Source organism: Carcharhinus amblyrhynchos, chromosome 1 (assembly GCF_965287045.1).
Source record: "Carcharhinus amblyrhynchos chromosome 1, sCarAmb.v2.hapA, whole genome shotgun sequence".
Classification (NCBI taxonomy): Eukaryota; Metazoa; Chordata; class Chondrichthyes; order Carcharhiniformes; family Carcharhinidae; genus Carcharhinus; species Carcharhinus amblyrhynchos.
In genome coordinates this window covers 153,491,113-153,512,979 of record NC_137324.1, presented here as the reverse complement: position 1 = coordinate 153,512,979, position 21,867 = coordinate 153,491,113, and the positions used below count along the sequence as shown (strand labels likewise).

The window sequence follows — 21,867 nt, the reverse complement described above, 5'->3', positions numbered from 1 at the left end:
GCTATAGCCTTACACATTCCTGGTATGCCATTTGGTGTATTCTTTCCGTAACTAATTTCCGTCCCACAATGGGCAGCCAGGACTATAAGCACTATTTCAATTATAATTTAACCACTGTCCTATAAGGTTAATAAACATTCAGCTGATTTTACATTTAATGTATATAATACTCAAATCATTTTCAGGTAATTATTCTTTACCTGCACTTCTACTTTTAAAGTAGATGTATATTATGCACATCCTTAGATCCTGGTTCTCAGACTCAAGTTTACCATTCAGGGTATACTTTTAAACTGAATTTTCAAAATTTACTATGATCTGTTTAGCTATCTGCAAATGTAATTTTTCCTTATATTTACTCCAAATCATGTATATAAACTGAAAATAAAAAATCTCAGGGCACACAACGACCCATATCCTGAAACTTGAAAGTCTGATTGCCCAAACTTTGCATTCAGTCCAGCTATCACTCTACTCAGTGATAATTTACTCTAATAGTAGAACATAGAACACTACAGCACAAACAGGCCCTTCGGCCCACAAGTTGCGCCAATCACATCAATACCTACCAATCCACAGACCTATCTATAATCCCCAATCCCATTAAATCCCATATACTCATCCAGAAGTCTTTTAAAAGACCCCAGCGAGTTCGCCTCCACCACCACTGATGGCAACCAATTCCATTCACTCACCACCCTCTGAGTGAAAAACTTACCCCTAACATCACCTCTGTACTTGCTTCCCTGCACCTTAAATCTGTGTCCTCTTGTAGCGACCATTTCAACCCGGGGAAATAGCCTCTGAGAATCCACCCTATCTATTCCTCTCAACATTTTATAAACCTCTATCAGGTCGCCTCTCAACCTACGCCTCTCCAGGAAGAAGAGTCCCAGCTCCCTCAACCTAAAGGCATGCCTCCCAATCCAGGCAACATCCTTGTAAATCTCCTCTGCACTCTTTCAATAGCTTCCACGTCCTTCCTAGTGAGGCAACCAGAACTGCGCACAGTACTCCAAGTGGGGCCTGACAAGGGACTTATAAAGTTGCAGCATTACCTCCCGACTCCTAAACTCAATCCCTCGATAGTACAGGTCTCTAACACAGCATCAAATACACCAACAGTATAACCAACTCAAACATTCAGAAGGATGCTTTGATAGAAAAGCTGCACCTTTAATGCCACACAGTTAACTGTTGGGATTAAACAAAGTGTGCGCTACAGGGAAATCTCATGTTTGAGTGACAGGGCTGATCCATGTCCCAATCTTTTTCAGGTCAAACCTTTTCAGTGTAGAAATCAAACTTCATGCATGCTGATGCCTGATTTTCATAGTTCAGAGATTATTGGGCTGGTCATGGTGTTGGCCATTTGACTAACTTTTTTTCAATAGCTAACCTATTTTCTAAGAGATGTGCAAGAGCTAATCAGTGCTTCCTGGAAACCTGATCAAGAAACAAAAATTCCTACCAAGATAGCCTAGTATTTGATATTGTTTGTCTAACCTATACCACTAGAGAAACTGGAGACTTTAACCCACATGTTGACAAGGGAAGTGATTAAAAATTTAAAGAATCTTGGCAGAGAACAGCAAGCTGCTGCAAATGCTAATAAGGCAAGAAAAGAAATGAAAAACCATACTCAAAACTTTGTTTTGCCTTTTTAAAAAATGCATTTACTGGTGAACCCAAAAGGATGGTTGTTACAAGTACATTACCACAGGATTTTCCCTTTGCCCTAGAAGCTACCCAGAATAAAACAACCCTCCTTTCATCATTGTGGAATATTAATTGCAAGATTATCATAAAACCACAGGACACGCAGATCAAAACTTGCTATGTGTGCAGAGCTAATCAGAGATCCGTCTCACACCGGGACTGTCCAAGACTATTTCAAAAGGGGATCCAATTGAGGGAACAATGGAAATAATTTGCATCTTCATAAACTTACCCCTCTCGTGTAGTCTGTCTACACAATGGCTTCCTGACATAAGAACCTCAACATGAATGGCAATCCTTTCAAAAGCTAATAGTTGAGACATTATCATTCTTGAAATCAAAGCCAGTTTCAGGCATTAGATTGATATTCCTTTTGAAGACATTGTGGAGAAAGGAGGTCACAACACTTGTGAATATTTTGAAATTGCTACATTCTTTTGAGAACTGAGAAACCATCAGTCTGCTGTTTAACATCTAACTGGTGAATACCAAATAGGACTTCAGGCCAATAGTCTGTTCCATGAAGCCTACATCTGCTTGAGGATTTCCTATCCTTTCCTGTAGAACTTACCCACCCGTATACCAACTTCACCTTGCAGTATCAGCACCAATTGTAAAGAGAACTCTACAGTTCCGGTCACTGAACTAGTATACTAGACAGATTTCCCTGCACTGCAGGCACATGATGAGAGTTCCTCAAATGTAAATATTGTATTTAAATATTGCGCTCCATGCAAGAAATAGGATACGATGTATACAACACTTATTGTAGGAGATAAAGATATTATGCAGGTACTTTCTATACAACTTACTTACCCCAATCCTTCAGTTGTAGATTTCCATTTCAAAGTGATTGGAAAAGGAACTACATCTGTGATAGAAAACTCACGTACTTTGAATGCTGGTGAAAGAATTGCACACTGGGTGGGGGAGGGGGGGAAATGGAGAATGGAAAAGAAACGTAGTATTACAATTTTCAAAATCTATTACAATATTATTAAAAAGGTATATGAAAAGTTTGTAAAATAATTCCCTGAACTGTTAAAACATACAATTTAAACTGACCAGAAGTGCAAAAGACGTCATTATTTCTTAGTACAGTTAAGAAAAACCAGATAACATGGCAAATATAAAGTTTGATTTAAAATGAAAGCAAAATACTACAGATGCTGGAAAAACAAACAGATAATGCTGGTAAATCTCAACAGGTCTGACAGCATCTGCGTGAAGAGAATAGAGCCAATGTTTCCAGTCCAGATGACCATTCGCCAGAAGTCTTGCTTTTTCCCACAACGCCATGAATTTACCCCACTAATCCACATAACTTACATTTCTTGGGATGTCAAACGGCAATTTAGTATGACCAATCCACCTAATCTGCATATCTTTGGATAGAGAGGGGAAACTGGAGCACCCAGGGGAAACCCATGTAGATATGGGAGAATGTACAAACTGCACACAGTCACCCAAGGCCAGAACTGAATCAGGTCCCTGGCCGAGGCAACAGTGCTAACCACTTGCTACCCTGCCACTCCAATGACATGATTAAAGCTGGGCAATTCCGTGCTGCAACTTCTCTATGGTTCAAAGGACATCCAAGTCCCCTTTCTAATTTCACCTTCATGCACCAGGCCCATAGCCTTGTAGCTTACAACATTTTAGGTGCAGATTCAGGTATTTAAAAAAAAGTTAGGGTCTCTGCCTCCACCACCAACTTGGGCAGCGAATTCCAGACCACCCACCATCCTCTGCATAAAAAAGTTCATGTTCCCACTGCACCTTCTGCTACATACACGATACAGTAACGAAAAGGATTTAAATCTCAAAAAACCTTAAAACATGTTTAGAGTCAAAAGAAAAAAAAAATTCCTTTTCATGGATTTATACATGGTCAAACACTAGCCACTAACTTACCTGCAATGCACAACCTCGTGCTACAGCTTCATCTGCATTAAGAGTAGTGCTTAAATCTTTGTGAAAGAATTTTGCAATTCGTTCCTTTACAGCTGGAATTCTTGTTGCCCCACCCAAAATTTCAACAGCATAGATGTCTTCAAATTGCAATTCTACAATTAAAATACAAAACAGTTGCTACCAAGAGGATACATTTCACAATACACAAACATTAGATGGCTTAGTTTAAAGGCATTTATTTTCTAGCAAAGCACACTGACTGGTGATTGCAGCAACACTACTTTATTCAGCATGGGTTTGTGTCAAGCTCACTTTAAGATAGAAATAGTGTATGCATTCGAGATTTAACATGCCAATATAATTAAAACTTAAGAAAAGTTACAAATTTATAGAAAGTTTAAAAAAATCCAGATAAGCACAACAAATACATTCTAAATGAAGTTTGAACTGTCTCACCAGATACAATCACATCGGTATTTGGAGACACTGATTTTGCAACTCAAGTCTCTGAAATTTTATTCAGAAGTCGGGAAATTCCTGTCTCCACAAACCAGATTACACGTGTGGGCGCGAGAGAGTGCACAAATACATTGCAGAGGCAGTCACAGAGCCTGCTGGTTACAGAGGCAGGTTGTCTGAAAAGCCAGCTTCTGTATGCTGACACTTTGTCCCAGCTAAACAAAACTATAACAGCCATCTGGCCCACACATTCCCCTGGCAATCAATACGTCCATGGCCATGCATATGCCAATGCTGACTGCTGCCTCTTGATGTGGATATGCCGGCTTTGGACTGGGGTAAACACAGTAAAAAGTCTGACAACACCAGGTTTTAGTCCAACCGATTTATTTGATAGTAAACTCACTAGCTTTCGAGGGGATTCCCTCTTCTTCAGGTGAATGGAGAATGAACTCTCCATTCACCTGAAGAGGGAATCCCCTCGAAAGCTAGTGAGTTTACTATCAAATAAATTGGTTGGACTAAAACCTGGTGTTGTCAGACTTTTTACTGCTGCCTCTTCCCACTGTACTTTATACTGTTATGCCCATTCATGCTAATCCTCCCACTCCATGTCCACGTCCCTTTGCCTTTAAAACGTCAAATCACTGAGCATCCACCATAGGTGGATCTCAGGATGCTTGCTGAGAATGAAGTTCTAAATGAGGGGATTCCCTCCTGAAATTGGGACTCTGTTGCTATTTCGTTTAATCCAGAGACCTTCATTGCTGCAAATTCCAGGTCAGAATACACCTGTAGCAACAATGACACAAAAGTTGGATTTGGAATGCAGCTGACATAGCACATTCATAGAATCCTGACAGTGCAAAATGAGGCCTTTCAGTCCATCTAGTCCACAATGACTCCAAAAAAGAGCATCTTAATCAGACCACACCCCCTGCCCTATCCTCATAACCTTGCGCAGTTACCATGACCAATCCACCTAACCTATACATCTTTGGAACTTGGAAGGAAATCGTAGCACCCGGAGAATACCCATGCTGACACGAGGAGAATGTGCAAACTCCACACACACAGCCAAGGTTAGAATCAAACCCAGGTACCTGGCATTGAGGTAGCAGTACTAACCACTGTGCCACCCATTGTCTGCAAATACTGCAAACATCCTCTTGCCACCTTCTCAGTCAATCCAAAAGGCACAAATTGACTCAAACAGCCTTCAGTTTTAATGTCAGTAAAACAAAACTCTTGAGTTCATGTTTCGCTGTATTAAATTTGGATTTCCCTGGTTTGAAGGGCGACACTTTCATATCTAACCCATTAAGATATTTTCCCCTTGGTCTCAGTTCCTAGCTTCCACACACCATATAACTTTGAGTCTTCATTTCAGAATTTCTGCATTACAGGGGGGAGGGGGGGAGATCAGAGAGGAACAGAGTGGCAGAGAGAGAGAGACACAGACTGCTGTGAGTGGGGCATGTGTGAAGGGAGTGCGGAGAGAGGGACAGCAAGAGAGAAAGTAGAGGGAGAGAATGTGAGCAGGGCAAGATTGTGTGTCCAAGGACAGTGTCTTCAAATTTGGCTCACTCAATAATCAGGATTATCATTCACTGTCAGCCACACACACCAACATCATGCATTCTGGATGAGGGTGCATAAGTACATAGAGATGGAGCGAACCAGAGACATGGACACTCATCCAATTACACAAATACTCAACTTCATTTATACTCTTCATTGCTCAACAACTTGCTCCTTTGCACCTCTTTTTAAAATTAATCTGAAATGTTGCACTGAACTTTACCTTGTTGCAATCTGCTCATCAGCCCCTTGAGTGAGAAAGATTTTGAAATGCGGCAAAAGGATTGGAAACCCTTTAAGTAAATGATACTTCAAAAAGGATAACGGGAATTGGTCACATGGCAGCTGACCATTTGGTTGTGGGATTGCTTGGCTCTATTGCTGTTTGGCATAGAAGTAATGCTGTTTGGTAGAACATAAGAACATAAGAAATAGGAGCAGGAGTAGGCCATCCAGCCCTTCGAGCCTGCCCCGCCATTCCATAAGATCATGGCTGATCTGTCGCTGTTCAGTTCCACTTTCCCGCCCTCTCCCCATAACCCTTAATTCCCTCTCCTATCAAAAACCCATCAACCCGCGTCTTAAAAATATTTAGCGAGGCAGCCTCCACCACTTCAACGGGCAGAGAATTCCAGAGATTCACCACCCTTTGAGTGAAGAAGTTCCTCCTCAACTCTGTTCTAAACCGCCCCCCTTTTATCTTGAGGCTGTGCCCCCTAGTCCTATTGTCTTTTTTGAGCGGGAAGAGTCTTTCCACCTCTATCCTATCCATCCCATTCATCATCTTATACGTCTCAATGAGATCTCCTCTCATTCTTCTAAACTCTAACGAGTACAAGCCCAGTTTATTCAGCCTCTCCTCATTTTTAGGTATGCCTGGTGCTGCTCCTGGCATGCCTTCCTGCACTCTCCATTGAACCAGGGTCAATCTCCTGGCCTGTTGGTAATGGTTGAGTGGGGGATACACTGGGTCACAAGGTTGCAGATTGTGCTGGAGTACAATTCCGCTGCTGTTGAAGGCCCACAGCGCCTCCTGGATGCCCAGTCTTGAGCTGTTAGATTGGTTTGAAGTCTGTCCCATCTAGCATGTACCACACAACAGGATGGAGGTTATTCTCAATGTGAAGATGGGGCTTCATCTCCACAAGGACTGTGCGGTGGTCACTCTTGACACCGAATCTGTAGCCAGCAGACTGATAAGGATGAAGTCAAGTATGTTTTTACCCCTTGTTGGTTCCTTCACCATCTGCTGCAGACCCAGTCTAGCAATTATATCCTTTAGAACCCGACCAGCTCAATCAGTAATGCTGCTGTCAAGACACTCTTGGTGGTGGACATTGAAGTCCCCTACCCAGAGTACAATTTGCGCCCTTGCCAATCTCAGTGGTCCCTCCAACATGGAGGAGTACCAATTCATCAGTTGAAGGAGGGTCCTATGTGGTAACCAGTAAGAGGTTTCCTTACCCATCTTTAACCTGAAGCCATGAACCTTCATGGAGTCCAAAGTCAATGTTGAGGACTCCCAGGGCAACTCCTCCTTGACTATATACCACTGTCACCAACTCTGCTGGGTCTGTCCTGCCGGTGGGACAGGATATATCTAAAGAAGGTAATGGTGATGCCTGGAGTGTTATCTGTCAGGTACAATCCTGTGAGAATGTCTATTAGGCTGTTGCGTGAATAGTCTGAGACAGTTCCCCCAATTTGGGCACTAGCCCCCAGATGCTCATAAGGAGTATTTTACAGGGTCAACAGGGCTTTGTTTTGTCATTGTCTTTTCTGGTGCCTAAGTCGATGCCAGGTGGTCTATCCAGTTTAATTTCTTTGTCGAGACTTTGTAGCGATTGATACAATTGAGAGGCTTGCTAGGCCATTTCAGAGGTCATTGACAGTCAACCATATTGCTATGGCTCTGGAGTCACATGCAGGCCAGATCAGACAAAGACAGCAGATTTCCTTCCCTACTGGGTTTTTCCAACAACTCACATGGTCATCAACAGATTCTTAATTCCAGATATTTTTTATTGAATTCAAATTCCACCATCTGCTGTGGCAGGATTCGAACCCATGTCCCCAGAACATCATCTGGATTTCTGGATTAATTGTCAAGTTATATCATCACTCAGCCATTGCCTCCCCTTGCATTCATCAGGACAATCTCAAGAATATCAATGTCAGAGGTAACAACAGTTTTATGCTATGTGAGAGGAGGAACAGATTGGTTGGCAAGTGGACTCTGCTACAACCATTGCATGGAGAACGCACACAACGAATAGTGATCAGTTATTTTGTTTAGCTGAAACAGGCGCAATGTACGTACATACTTAGTATGCAAAGAACAGGGCCCTTTGAATCAATAGATGTCATATTTTCCAGCATACAAATTTTTCATGTCAATGCCTTGACTGGAGTCAAGCTGCCTGATTTAAAAATGTCAGTCACCATTATCTGGTGCTTTCTCTAAGGCAACCCCTCTACTAGTGTCCAGTTGCCAACCAATACTCTTTTATATACGTTTAACATTGTCCTATGTCAGGAGACAGAACAATTGCAATTGTCCAAAGTGCAAGACGAAAACTTCAACAAAATGCTTTGTTCCCAAACAACATTCAAGTTCTGCACTACCAAATGACTATTTGTATTCCAACTGCACTTGGTGTGAGAACACCTGCGCGTAACTCAAAGTTGAAGTACAAAGTTACAAGGTTACTAACTTTAAGGAGGTCACTTACTGGCTTGTTCCAGGACAGTTTTTAAAGGGGTCTCCACTTTGCTTAAAAATGAGGCACAGAGTTCTTCAAACTGTGCTCTGGAAAAGAACAAAATATTGCTAACGTATCACATTGCAAAGTCTCTTGGCAGTAAATAGGGTGAACATTTTTAATTGAGGAAAAAATCTAACAGATGACCAATTTCAAAAGATAGCCAGGTATCTCATATAGATATCCTGTTCCAGCAAAGATATTTTGAAAGATTTCTGTGAGTGCATCATCTGATTCTTTATGTTGCTTGTCGATGTTTCAAAACCTTTAGCATTAATACAGCCTAGGGCAGGGCTATACCAATCTTAATTAAAGCAGGGAGTTAACTGGATGGTCCAGTTAGATTGTCACCATGGTCTTGATATTGGGCCAGCTCTTGCAAGTTACCATGGTCATCTTTTAGTTCAGAGAAGTGCATGACTGGGAACCTCAGGTTAGAAAGCAGGATTAAAAGAACAAACATTGCAGTCATCATTTAGTGTGTGCACAATTGTAAAATCCAACTTTTAAAAATATATATATATATATATAGCTTAAAAAATATTTTTATACATTTCATACTTTTGTTTTAACCATCACCATTTTTGCACCCTGTGATGGTACCCACCATGCTTGCCCTCTTTTTAGGCCTGCAACTTGACACCAAGTGCCAGCCTTTTGTCCCAGCCAAAGACTGGGCTTTAGAATGGGATTTCAGAATACTCGCTGTCATTAGACATTTGCAACATTCTCAGTGTCATAGATATTCTGAATCTTCTTATTTGCTGGGCAAACGTTTTGTATCTTTACGTTGAGGAATTTTAGTAGGACACTGTTCAGCTTGAGTCGTTTTCCTCTTGTGTCCAGCACAAAGCTACAGTCCTCAGGCTTCAGCCCTCCCATCAATTCCTTGATCTGATCCCAGATGGCTACAGCTTTGCCCTTTCTCTTCCTATACCAACTTAACTGCCTTGCAGTCACCTTTGCACCATACTGACCACAAGTATAGCTAGTCAAATAGCTTATTAAGGCATTTTATTCTTCTTTACGAACGGGAAGCCACCAGAAACGTGTGTAAGGTATCATTTGCTGCTTTGCACCAGCAACATGATTTTATGGCATTGTCATCCTCTTGTTAGGGTGGACCTTGTCAGAAAAGGTTACTTCGAAGTAGTAAATTGATGAGGTGTGGTGATTTTGATTGGAATGCTAGTGTGATCAAAGTGCTTGAAATTGTCATTTTTGTAGGATTGGATACCAACATGCTGGTTTTTCAGCTTTCTCCACTTTTGAATTCCCACTGTTGCCACACAGGCTACTCGTTTGGCAGCTTTTGAGTTGCAGGGTCTTGGTTACCAAGGATAGGCATCGCTGCCTGGATGCGATCAGTGAGACACATTCCTTTGTTGCAACTACATTGGGGAGGAAATCTTTGATTTCCTTCAGGACCGAGTTTGCGCAGTCCTTCGATTGCTTCTGTTTTCCCCCAAATTGGGAAGAATGCCTCTATGATCACATCGAGTGCTTTGCATTTATGTATAATCGTGGATGGGATCCGCACATTGGGTACATCAAGTCCACTGTTCCTGTTGTTGGGAATACAGAGTGCCAATGATAATCGGAGGAGGAATTTGGAATTCTTTAGTGGCATTGTGAATTACTTGATCCTGTTTGGTTGGCGTGTTCTTTGGAAAGGATCAGGTAGAAGTAGAATCTGGGCATACATGTGCCTTGAAGCTCTCCACTTGTTTTGGTCAGAGCGCCGCTGGCTGCAAGCATGATACCCCTGCTTTAAGCTTCTCCTCCCATTCCCTAGGGATCTATTCATGCACCCAGTTTCTCCATCTCACCTGGGGAGGATATTCCTGAGTCTGCAGTTTTTGCCACGATTGTATAAGGAGGCCTTCTAAAAGCTTTTCCTTTTGGAAGTATTGATTGTTAGATCACGTGGTCACAACGATTGGAGTAGTTTCAGATTCCGTTCCATCCCAACATGATGTCATCTGTGAAGGAGTGAGCAGTTGACTCTTCTGCCTCCTAGGAGCATGGAAACTCCTAATTGGCCTTCTCCAGAGAACACACTAGTGATTCAGAACAATGTTGAATAAAATTGGAGAGCAGGTCACCCTGCTTCATGCCACTCAATGTTCATTTCAGTGGTCACAGTTCTGCTCCCTTCAACCACCATGGTGTTGCCTGTATACAAGTTTTTGACCATATCCATGAAAGCTTTGGGTAGTTTTGGTCTTTGTAGTGATTTAATGAGTATTTTCCAACCAAGTCAAATGCCTTTAACAAAATGAAGACAACAGCAAGATCCATGCGGTTATTTTTCGCTCCCTTTATGACTTTTTCTAGGACTGCAATATTTTTACTGCATCTGGGAGTTGCTGCTAAGAACCTTTTCTGCCTAGGATTTATCTCAACTGTTTCACTCAGCTGTTTTGATTTTGGTAAGTAGGCAGCATAAGACCAATGATGATTGGGCATCAGTTGTCTATGCCTTTTTAGGTATTCTTGGTCCTTGCACTTAGAAATCAAGATGTTACGACTTTAAGGATTTTGGGATCGTGCAACCACGAAGAGGAGAGTTGGAGTAGACATTTGTCATCTGCCTCATGGCTATTTGTTATGTCAGCTAGTTTCTTGCTGTCGGGCATGGCTGCATTATTTTCACTTAATCCCTTGATTGCACTACTTATATTGGCTACAAGGAAGAGGAAGAGGATATTTGTAATGTTTGGTTTGTTGTTTGATTTGCAGAATTTCACAGAAACTTGCGTCCAGTTCCTCTTCAGATCGAGGGCATGTGTATGAAGTTGGGAGCCCCATGATTTGTTGAGCTAGTTGACACCCACTGATCTTTGTAGAACAGCTCGGTCGCTCTGAGTAGTGCTTTTTGCTTTGCCTTTCTTTTTAGCACTGGTGTTGTTACTATCCCTCTTATTCTTTTTCACTTTGCTGACTTTGAGGGCCTTGAGCCTTTTCAGGGGTATTACCCCACCCATCATCAGATCAGTAATGCTCTCCATTAGCTCAATATCTTATCAGACATCTTTTTTTCAGCAAGATTACATAAACTAGGAAGATACTCAAGGAAACTGTATCTAAACTGGAACTAATTAATACTAAATTAAACCACCACTTTTACACATTCAAATGCAATTGTCTGGAACTAACTAATTTACTTATTTGATTCCATTATACATTTGATACAGCCACTTTTGGAATCTTAATACAAGTTTTAAATCTGCACATAATAGAATCTGGCTAAGATCTCACCACAGTAATCAACTCCTAACAAAGTGACTTCTGTGAAAGATGCAGTCTATGTTAGTTATAAAAAGAGACTATGTTCAGGTTGACATTTGAAAGATCTGAATTCCTCAAAGGGTTTTATAAATTGCCTTCCAATTTTGTCCCTCCCTCCTTCACTTCAACAGTTGAATAATCAAAAATCAATTTGCAAAGAAAGGACACAAAATACATTACCTGTTCATTCTACCAGAAACATCAATATCATTCATGAAGCATTCTATGTTCATTGGGAGATCAGATGCATTTGCACTCATTAGCTTCTTCAATTTCTCACACTCCTGGTGCAGACGGAGCAAAGCTCTACCATTAGCCTTTACATTTAGTTTATATTTAGTCTTGAATTCTTCACAGAAGTGATCCACCAAGGCTTCATCAAAATTCTTTCCACCCAAGTAGGGATCAAATGCAGTTCCCAGAACCTACGATTTGTGAGAAAGAAAATCTAATCACCACAAAGATAATGTTCTAAATACATCATTGCTTGGCTTTCTGCACTAACATCTGTACATGGTTACATAATATTCAAAATTATTTTGAATACTGACGATTTCATACAATATTCTATACACAGGTGCAACGTGGGTTCAAAACAGAAACAGTCTTGCTGCTTTTAGCATTTCTGATAAACAGCATCCAAGAAAAAAGCTCCACTAGAATTCAAATGGTGTACTGAACACAAGTTCACCCTACAGATAAGCATAGTATTGCAGTTGACCAAGAACACCGTTACTCAATTAAATTTGGTCTGTAGCTTCTCAAAAGCAGCTTCCATATTTCGTATTTATCAATTTACAAGTAAAATGAGCAGAGTGCCTAAAATTCCTTACTCCAGTGTTACTGAAATAATGTGAAAAATGTCTGGAAATTATGCAAGTGCAAACAAATTTCTGCCAATTTTCAGAGTTACTCCAGTGCAGTATTGTGGGAAGGTTGCACTGTCAAAGAATCCATCTTCGGGATTAAACATTAAACAAAGATCCCACTGCACAATTACAAATTGGGCAAGAGAATTCTACCTAGCCAAAAGGCCAGTGTTTATCCCTCAATCAACATCAATTAAAAGATTTGGCCATTACCACATCACTGATTGTGGGAGTTTGCCATGTTTCCCACATTATAAAGACTAAATTTCAAAAGTATTTCTTTGGGCTGTATAGTGTTTTTGTGAAAAGTGCTATGCAGGAGCAAGTCTTTTTATTTTTAAAAAAGGATCAGTATCTAACAATGAAAAATGGTTTAAAAAAGATAAAAGCAAAATGCTGTGGATGCTGGAATTTGAAAAACAAAATGCTGGAAAATCTCAGCAGGTTTAACAGCATGAGGAGAGAATAGAGCCAATGTTTCGCGTCTGGATGACCCATTGTCAGAGCTCTGCTGAAGGGTCATCCAGACTTGAAATGTTGGATCTATTATCTCTCCACAGATTGTCAGAGTTGCTGAGATTTTCCAGCATTTTCTGTTTCTGTGTTTAAAAAAACAAAGTTTTTAAAACTACTAACCTTAAGCTTTCCCTTGTTAAATGCACAAATAGAGGTCTGATAGGCTGAATGTCCCATATCTACAAAGACCACATTCCTTGGTTTCTCTTCTGGGGCTGGTAAATCCTGTTTGTAAATACCATATGCAAGAGCAACTAGAAAACAGAAAAACAGCCAAGAATCCTATAATGTGTGTGGTTTTGTACCATGTTTGTCAAGACTACTGTTAAAATGCAGCAATAAATTATACATCAGTGGCACTGAACATTAAAATGAAGCAACATTTAGTACTGGAGAACAGGCCACGGTATCATGGTAATTTAAATCTGAAATACATGAGGTAGAGGTTGCTCAGAGAAAAAGAAACAAAAAAGGCCACTCTGTTTCTGCCTCCTGTGCTCTAAGTTTTATGAGAGCTTGCCCATAGATAAGCATGTACTTTTGACAGCTTGGGAGTAGATCTCAGTAAGAGAGACATCAAGTCAATTGGACAAAGAGAAGTATATAGAAGTTAGAGAAAAAAAGGGAAAGGCTAGGTGAATTAGATTACTTAGCTTCAGCCAACGAGTTGGCAGATAGGAGGGCTGGACTGAATTGCTGCCTTCCGAGGACAAGGACCAGTAAAATTTCAAACTGCAATTTAAAACTGTACAGCAATTCAATCTTCCTTCTTCCATCACCAGTTTTCCCAAAAGCCCAATTGCCTGTCAAGTATTATAATTTAATCTGTAGTCAAGTCAAGTTTATTCAATTAAGTACTGAATATAACTTGAATTTTTTTTATATACATTAGCTCAATGTCACAAATTTGTCCTTTTTTTGATTACTTGCATCAATGCACTTCCAGGTTCATACAACTAAAGAAAGCAAGCTACAGCTGGAGTAGAATGCTTGGTATACATTGATTCCAAAAAACAGATCTCAGATTCAAGTGCTATTTTTCAAAGCTGGAACCTGAATGAAAAGGAATGACAAACCACACCCCCTAGGTAACCAAGAGGAAGAAAGTCTGCATTTCTCAAGCACTATCTTTAAAATTGTGTTTTTTTCCTTACAATACAAATAATGAACCACCCAGGTAAGGAAAAATCTTCAGGCATTGCAATAATTTGAGTTTTATATGGGAAAGCGGAATACAAGTCACAAGCTGTTGCCTCCCTGATGTCAGGCTAAAACATGCACACCACGAGACATAAAAGACTGAGACAAAACGAGCATTAGGTAAAATAACCAAACCTGCACACATCATTTCAAGTTTTACATTCTATTCAGCTTAGCTGTTCATGCAAGTTTCATCTCACCCCATCAACAAAATTTTCTATTTGATTGCTTTCGTCATATGTTCATCCTCCTCCTCCAATACATTTATTTGCCTTCCCCCAAGTCAAAATGCATCACCTCACTTTACAAAAGCATTTCACCCATCATGTGTTTTCCAATTGTGCTAGCCTATTTGTGTCTTCTTGCAGTCAACTGATATCCTCATTGTTTGCCCCACACACACCTCTTAAGTTTGGCATCACCTTCAAAAAAGTTTTTCTAATTTCCAATATACAAATAATTTTATAACATAGGGTGGCACAGTGGTTAGCACTGCTGCCTCCGTGCCAGGCACCCAGGTTCGATTGCCAGCTTGGGTCAACGTCTGTGTGGAGTTTGCACATATTCCCCATCTGCATGGGTTTCCTCCAGGTGCTTCGGTTTCCTCCCACAGTCCAAAGATGAGGTGGATTGGCCATGCTAAATTGCCCTTTAGTGTGAGGGGGATTAGTTAGGGTAAATGCATTGGGTTACAGGGATAGGGCCTGGGTGGGATTGTGGGCGATGCAGACTCGATGGACCAAATGATCTCCTTCAGCACTGTAGGATTCTACAATTTAAAAAAAAAAATCAGTGGCTCCAAAACTGATCCTCGAGGAAAACCACTGCACATTTTGCTGTTTGAAAAACAACCATTTACCACCACCCTCTGCTTTTTGCTCTGAAGCTAATACTGACTTTTCCTATTTGAGATGTCTCATTTTGGTAACCAGGAGATACCTTGTCAAATGCTCTCTTAAAATTTATATAAGCAACATCCGTTGCTTTCCCTTCATCAACCTTCATCCAACTGTATTTAAGCAGTCTGCCTTTCACAAATGCATGCTAGCTTCCCTTAATTAACACAAATCTCTTCAAGTGTTTGTTAACATTTCCCACGATTGTTTCCAAAACCTTACCCATCACTGATGTTAAAAACTGTAATTACTAGAAGTATCCTTGCCCCACTCTTGCTATGAATGTATGTGCCACATTTCCTACTCTCCAAATACACTGGCACCTCCTTCATCTCAGATTTTAAAGATTTATGGCAAGCTCTTCCACTATCCTCACCAGTTAAAATAGGTTAAGGGAGTGCAGAATGGCATCACTAGAATAGAAATCTGAAAAAAAGTTCAGCTTTAGTTTCACTTCTGCTAGAGCAGACAGTCATACAGCTCTGCTGCTAGTGTCTTAAAGCTTTATACCTTTGTATAAATGCGTCCATGTGCCTAAACTCAATAATAAACCCACAACATGCTTATTCAATCCCTTATGTGACTGGTGTCTTTACATTATAAAAAGATGACATGGTGTGGAGCAGTGGTTCAGTACAGGATGACATGAACAGTCTTAGATCATGCTACATGGCATGAGACAACTCTCAACGTTTGACTGAGGAGAAACGCTTTGAAGACAGAGGGAACCAGCATCAGGTCAGCTCATTTGGGAAAGGCAAGTGACTAGGGCGTGGGCCGGATTGTGTGGGAGTATCAAACAAAGAAAAAAGGACCAGAGAGGACAGCAACTATAATACACAAAACTTTTGACAAGCATACAAAAACAGCCACGGTGACACTCATCTGAGGTATAGGAGAAGAAAGGTCAAAGGGGTATCAAAACATCCACAAAATTCCCCAGTCTGAATTCGGAAACTGACTTACTACTGAATTCAAAATCTTAAACAGTGTACAGAGCTTTGGTTCCTTGATTCATGTATCTGAACCAGGCAAGAAAACAAGTTAAAATTTGCCTATTTGGAATGAAGGGAAGGTCTACACAGGTTGAAAACGTCAAGATTAACAGTAGAGCTAAAGGATCCGCAAGATATACAGACCACGTTGAAAGGCCTGTTTAGTATAGGGTTAAACTTCCATATTTTGATGAGCGAATGTCACTTTATCAACAGCCTACAGAATCCATGGCCCATTGTCAGCAGAGTCAGAGGTTTACAGCATGGAAACAGACCCTTTGGCTCAACTTGTCCATGCCACCTTTTTTTAAACCCCTAAGCTAATCCAATTGCCCGCAATAGGCCCAAATCCCTTTATACCCATTTTACCCATGTAACTGTCTAAGCACTTTTTAAAAAAGACAATTGTACCCGCCTCTACAATTACCTCAGGCAGCAGATGCCGAGAAAAGGATACATTAAGAGAAAATGTAGAAACAGAGCTAAAGTGACCAGAAGACTTGGGCATCATTCAAAACCATACTGTTTTCAGAGTGGCAGCACCCATTGTGCGAGCAGTTAAACCAGACAACCATATCTTCTGGGATTACAAGCTGACAGTAATCAAGGATGTGAAACTGAATAAATATCCCATCCCAAAACAGAAGATCTGTATGCCAAGTTGGCTGGGGTCTGACATTTACCAAATTGGACATGTAGCACACTTACCAACAGTTACAACTGGACAAAACAACAGGAACTTATATCACTACAAGTAAACAATATACATGTCTAATATTTAGGGTTTTGTCAGTTTGTGCCATCTTTCACGACTATGAAGAATTTGCTGCAGGGGTTGCCCAGAGCTGTCTTTTATTTGAATGACATCTTAATGACACCAAGGAGGGACATCTGGCAAATTTGGGCGAAGTTTTAAAACATTTCCAAAAAGCGGGAGTGTGATTCAAAAGAAAAAAAAGTGCACTTCTCAAGCAGATAAGGTGGTTTATCTTGGTTTCAGGTTGATATTCAAGAGTTACATCCAATGGAGGACAAAGCGAAAGCAGAGGGGCGCCGGTTCCTGGAAAAAACTTCAGAATTCTGATCATTCCTTAGAATGATTAACTATATGGACAGTTCCTCCCAAATTTATTAACATTGCTAGTTCCATTACATGTGGGACAACTAGAAAAATGGGCTGAAAAATGGACAACTAGAAAAATGGGCTGAAAAATGGACAACTAGAAAAATGGGCTGAAAAATGGACAACTAGAAAAATGGGCTGAAAAATGGCAAATGGAATTTAATGCAGACAAATGTGAGGTATTGCACTTTGGAAAGACAAATCAAAGTAGAACGTATAGGGTAAATGGTAGGACTCTGAAGAGTGCAGTTGAACAGAGGGATCTGGGAATACAAGTACAGAAATCCCTAAAAGTGACGTCACAGGTGGATAGAGTCATAAAGAGTATCGAGTATAAAAGTTGGAGTGTTATGGTAAGGTTATATAAGGCATTGGTGAGGCCGAATTTAGAGTACTGTGTACAGTTTTGGTCACCTAGTTACGGGAAGGATGTAAATAAGGTTGAAAGAGTGCAGAGAAGGTTCACGAGGATGTTGCTGGGACTTGAGAAGCTGAGTTACAGAGAGAAAGATTGAATAGGTTAGGACTTTATTCCCTGGAGCATAGAAGAACAAGGGGAGATTTGAGGTGTATAAGATTTTGATGGGTAAAGGTAGAACAAATGCAAGCAGGCTTTTTCCACTGAGACTAGGGGAGAAAAAAAACCAGAGGGCATGGGTTAAGGGTGAAAGGAGAAAAGTTTAAAGGGAATATTAGGTTGGGGGTGGGGGGGGGAAGAGGGGAGAGAGAGGAAAGGGGGGCTTCTTCATGCAGAGAGTGGTAGGAGTGTGGAATGAGCTGCCGGATAAAGTAGTAAATGTGGGGTCACTTTTAACATTTAAGAAAATCTTGGACAGGTACGTGGATGAGAGGGGTGTGGAGAGATCTAGTCCGAGTGCAGGTCAGTGGGACTAGGCAAAAAATGGTTCAGCGCAGATGAGAAGGGCCAAAAGGCCTGTTTCTGAGCTGTAATTTTCTATGGTTCTAATGTGCTAAAGTTGGTACTGGAAGACTCCACAAAGAGGCTTTTAAGCTAAGGAACCATTCCAACCTTCAAGATTATTAGTGCATCTTGACACCTCCAAGTGCCTGTGATGCTCCATCATATGAAGTTGGAGCTATATTATTCCATGCAATGGAAGATATGTGAAATACATATCCTATGAGTGTCTCAGACCTATCACTACACTGTCTGATGTAGAAAGAGGATATTCCCAAATGGAAAAAGCTTTGCTGTTACCTTCAGAATCAAGAAGTTTCACCAATACATTTTACCATCATAACAGACTTGAAGTCATTACTACGGGTTCTTGAGTAGGATAAGGTGGTTCCTCCAATTGAGTTTGCAAGAAAATGGCAATGGGTACTGTTTGTCACCTTATGACTATATCTTCGAACATTGACCAGGGGCTCACATAGCCAATGTAGGCTCCGAGTCACCTACCATTACCCAAAAAAAGAAAGCCCGCCCCCTCTAATTTCGAGGGAGATTGTACTGGCTTTAAACTTTCTGGACTCTATCTGTAACAGTGCAACAAATTAAGTACTGGACTAATACAGACCCACTGTTATAGAAGATTAAGCATATGATACTGCATGGATGGCAGAATGAGTGTGTTTCAGAGGAAGTGAGGCATCAGCAGCTCAGGAAACACACGCAGTTGTGAGGATGGTGTCATCTTTGGGGAAAGAGTGATTCTCCCTGGAATGGGGACAGTGTTATTGCTTGAGAAATTGCATTGTGCACATCCGGATCAAAGATGAAAATGCTAGTGAGAAGTTACATATGACGGTCTTGCATTGATGCGGATATAGAAAGGGATATCAAACAGTGTGACCAGTGACAGCTCCAGTAGAATTTTCCAGTTACAGCAACTCCCACCCACCACTGTATCCATAGGAATGGTCAGGTTGGCTATGAGTACAAAAGTTTATTTGAATTATGCTGGCTCAATTATGAGCACTATGTTCCTTTTGTTAGTGGACACCCAATCAAAATGGATGGAGGTATTTGAAATAAGGTCACCCTCACACATCACATTTGAGAAACTATGTCAGTGTTTTGCAACCCACAGTGTACCAGAAGTACTTGGTTCAAACAGTGTGACAGTGCTCACAAATACTGAGTTCCAGAGGTTCATGGCTGTCAATGGAATAAGACATACCCATATGGCACCTTATCACCCTTCATCAATTGAGTTGGCTGAATATACAGTGTAAACATTGAAAGGCTAGTGCAAAAAGCGATGCATTTTCAGCTAGTTCATAGAACACCACCTGTCATATTACGACTGGACTAACTCTAGCCAAGCTGCTAATGAGTTGACTCTTATGACCAGGTTGAGCCTGGTAGTTCCAAATTTTTGGTGGGGAGGGTGGAGATGTGGCAGTCATCGGAAAAGGAATCATGTTTTGTCAAAACCGCAAGCAGCATTTGAAATAGATATTCAGTCTTTGGGTAGAATTTCGGAAGCAAACCAAATTGGGTCTCAGGAGTTGCAGAAGCCAGGACAGGACCACTGTCAAGTTGAAAGTGCAGGACAAGCTAGTGAAGAAATACAGATTATTTGAGGTCAGAGCCAGCCCAAGAGCCACTCCTACTGCTACTGCCTGATCCGATTGTACCAGAAAATTTTGTCTGCTCAATGGATAAAGTGACTGATCAGCTAGTGATATTTCCTTTTCCATATTATAGTTTATAAATATTTTACTATTACATCTTTCAGTAGGATTCCAGTATCATTCCAACTATAAGCTTTCTATGGTCCTTGTAAAAAAAATATAGGCATCGTTATCTCTCCCGTCTTTAGCAATAGTGCTGTAATGGTGCCTTCACTAATTTTTAAAAACGGGTATGACTGAACTTCATTTGGTAATGGTTTTTATCCCCTAAGTCTGATAAGCAGATCAATTAACATCGTCTTTATCATCTTAAATTGCTACTTTTTATTTTTTTTCTAATACTATACTCACCATGCTAATTTCCCTGGTAAGTAGCGGCAAAGTAATTATTTATTGAAATTGCAGAATTCAATTTTAATTTGTGCATTTACTATCATTCCCATCCTGATTTTTCTTAATGTGCCCAAAAATATTTTCATATTTCTTCTGTAGTTAATTTTTAGTTTTGAAAGAAAGCATTATAAATTTCATCAGATTTTCAGATGCTCCCATCAATTTTGATTGACAAATCACCAGATTGTAGTTATTGCTGAACTATTTGAAAAGCACTACTTCCTACTAGATTGAAAAAAAACGACCACCTTACAACTGGCTGAAGCATGTAAAAACTGTGCTACTTTGTATTAAATAAGTGCATTGAAACATTCAAAAACGGCTCTTTGCTACTTTTAAAAATTTGATCCTAATTATAATTCAACTGATTCTGAAAGCATCCCATCCTATCTCCATAGTCCCATGTATTTATCCCGCTAATCCCCCTAACCTACACATCTTGGGACACCAACAGGCAATCTGATATGGTCAATCCACCTAACTTGCACATCTTTGGACTGAAGGCTGAAACCAGTGCACCCAGAGAAAACCCATGCAGACACAGGGAGAATGTGCAAACTTTACACCAGTCACCTGAGGTTGGAATCAAACCCAGGTCTCATACACTGAAAGGCAGCAATGCTAACCTGTGTGTCAATGTGTCGCTTGTTAGAGCTTCTTGAAGTGGTCACAAAAATTTGTGATTTGAAGCTCTTTCTTATAAAGTCATTAAAAATTTTTATTGCTACTGGCCTAGAATAATTCAAGCTAAAAAAACCCAGATGTGAATTCATTTTCAAGTTCACATCAGTATTTATGCCACAATGGAGTGATGCTGGCTTAACATTATATTGCCACAAAAAGGCAAAAAACATTAGAGAACAAGGCCAACAAATTAATGACCAATATTTTCACTATGGTTTTTAAACTTACTGCTTTGGACAGCCCCTATATCATCTCCCAATTTGACAAAATGTACTTCTCCATTAAAAAATGCATTCCTACTAATCACTTATCAAGCTTTATTGAAAGTATTATACATTTGTAATTGTTGAAACAACTAAAATGGTTTTAAGTCTAGGAAAACCTAGCCACCTTAACAACAGGCCAAGGTGTAGTGCTTTGTTTTTACCTGCAGTGGTGTCGTTCATCAGCCGCAAACAATTAAGTCCTGCAATATCAGCAGCAGCAATCACAGATCTTCTTTCTGCATCGGTGAAAAAACTAGGGACCTGCCAACAGATTTAAGTTTTCTGTTTAATATACAATTCAGGATCCCGTACTGTACTGACATGCCATCCTTATATCAACTAACAGCAGTTACAAAGTACAGGTCAAGAAAACTTAAGATAAATACTTAAATTTTGATTAACCATTTACAGTAACTAAGACAAAAATCACAGCTTAAAATTAAATTCAGTATGCTTGTGTTTTCAATCAGAATTCAAACATTAGAATCTTCACTGGATTATATACAGATCAGTGATCTTAAAAGGAACTGCTTTAAAAAAGTGTAAAAGATATAACCAAGTCAATACCCCAGAATTTAAGAGCATGTACAACTGTGTG

General features: G+C 40.3%; 1 protein-coding gene across 1 annotated transcript in view; it reads right to left on the bottom strand.

The window, feature by feature from the left end:
- hspa4l (heat shock protein 4 like) overlaps positions 1 to 21,867 on the bottom strand; it is a 75,920-nt gene that overhangs the window by 31,882 nt on the left and 22,171 nt on the right. Inside the window, exons 5-10 of the mRNA XM_080193772.1 lie at positions 21,431 to 21,530; positions 13,232 to 13,365; positions 11,907 to 12,151; positions 8,406 to 8,482; positions 3,634 to 3,785; positions 2,536 to 2,639 (exon numbers count right to left, since the gene is read on the bottom strand). Coding sequence (XP_080049898.1) covers positions 2,536 to 2,639; positions 3,634 to 3,785; positions 8,406 to 8,482; positions 11,907 to 12,151; positions 13,232 to 13,365; positions 21,431 to 21,530 — 812 coding nt within the window. The remainder of the gene's footprint in view (positions 1 to 2,535; positions 2,640 to 3,633; positions 3,786 to 8,405; positions 8,483 to 11,906; positions 12,152 to 13,231; positions 13,366 to 21,430; positions 21,531 to 21,867) is intronic.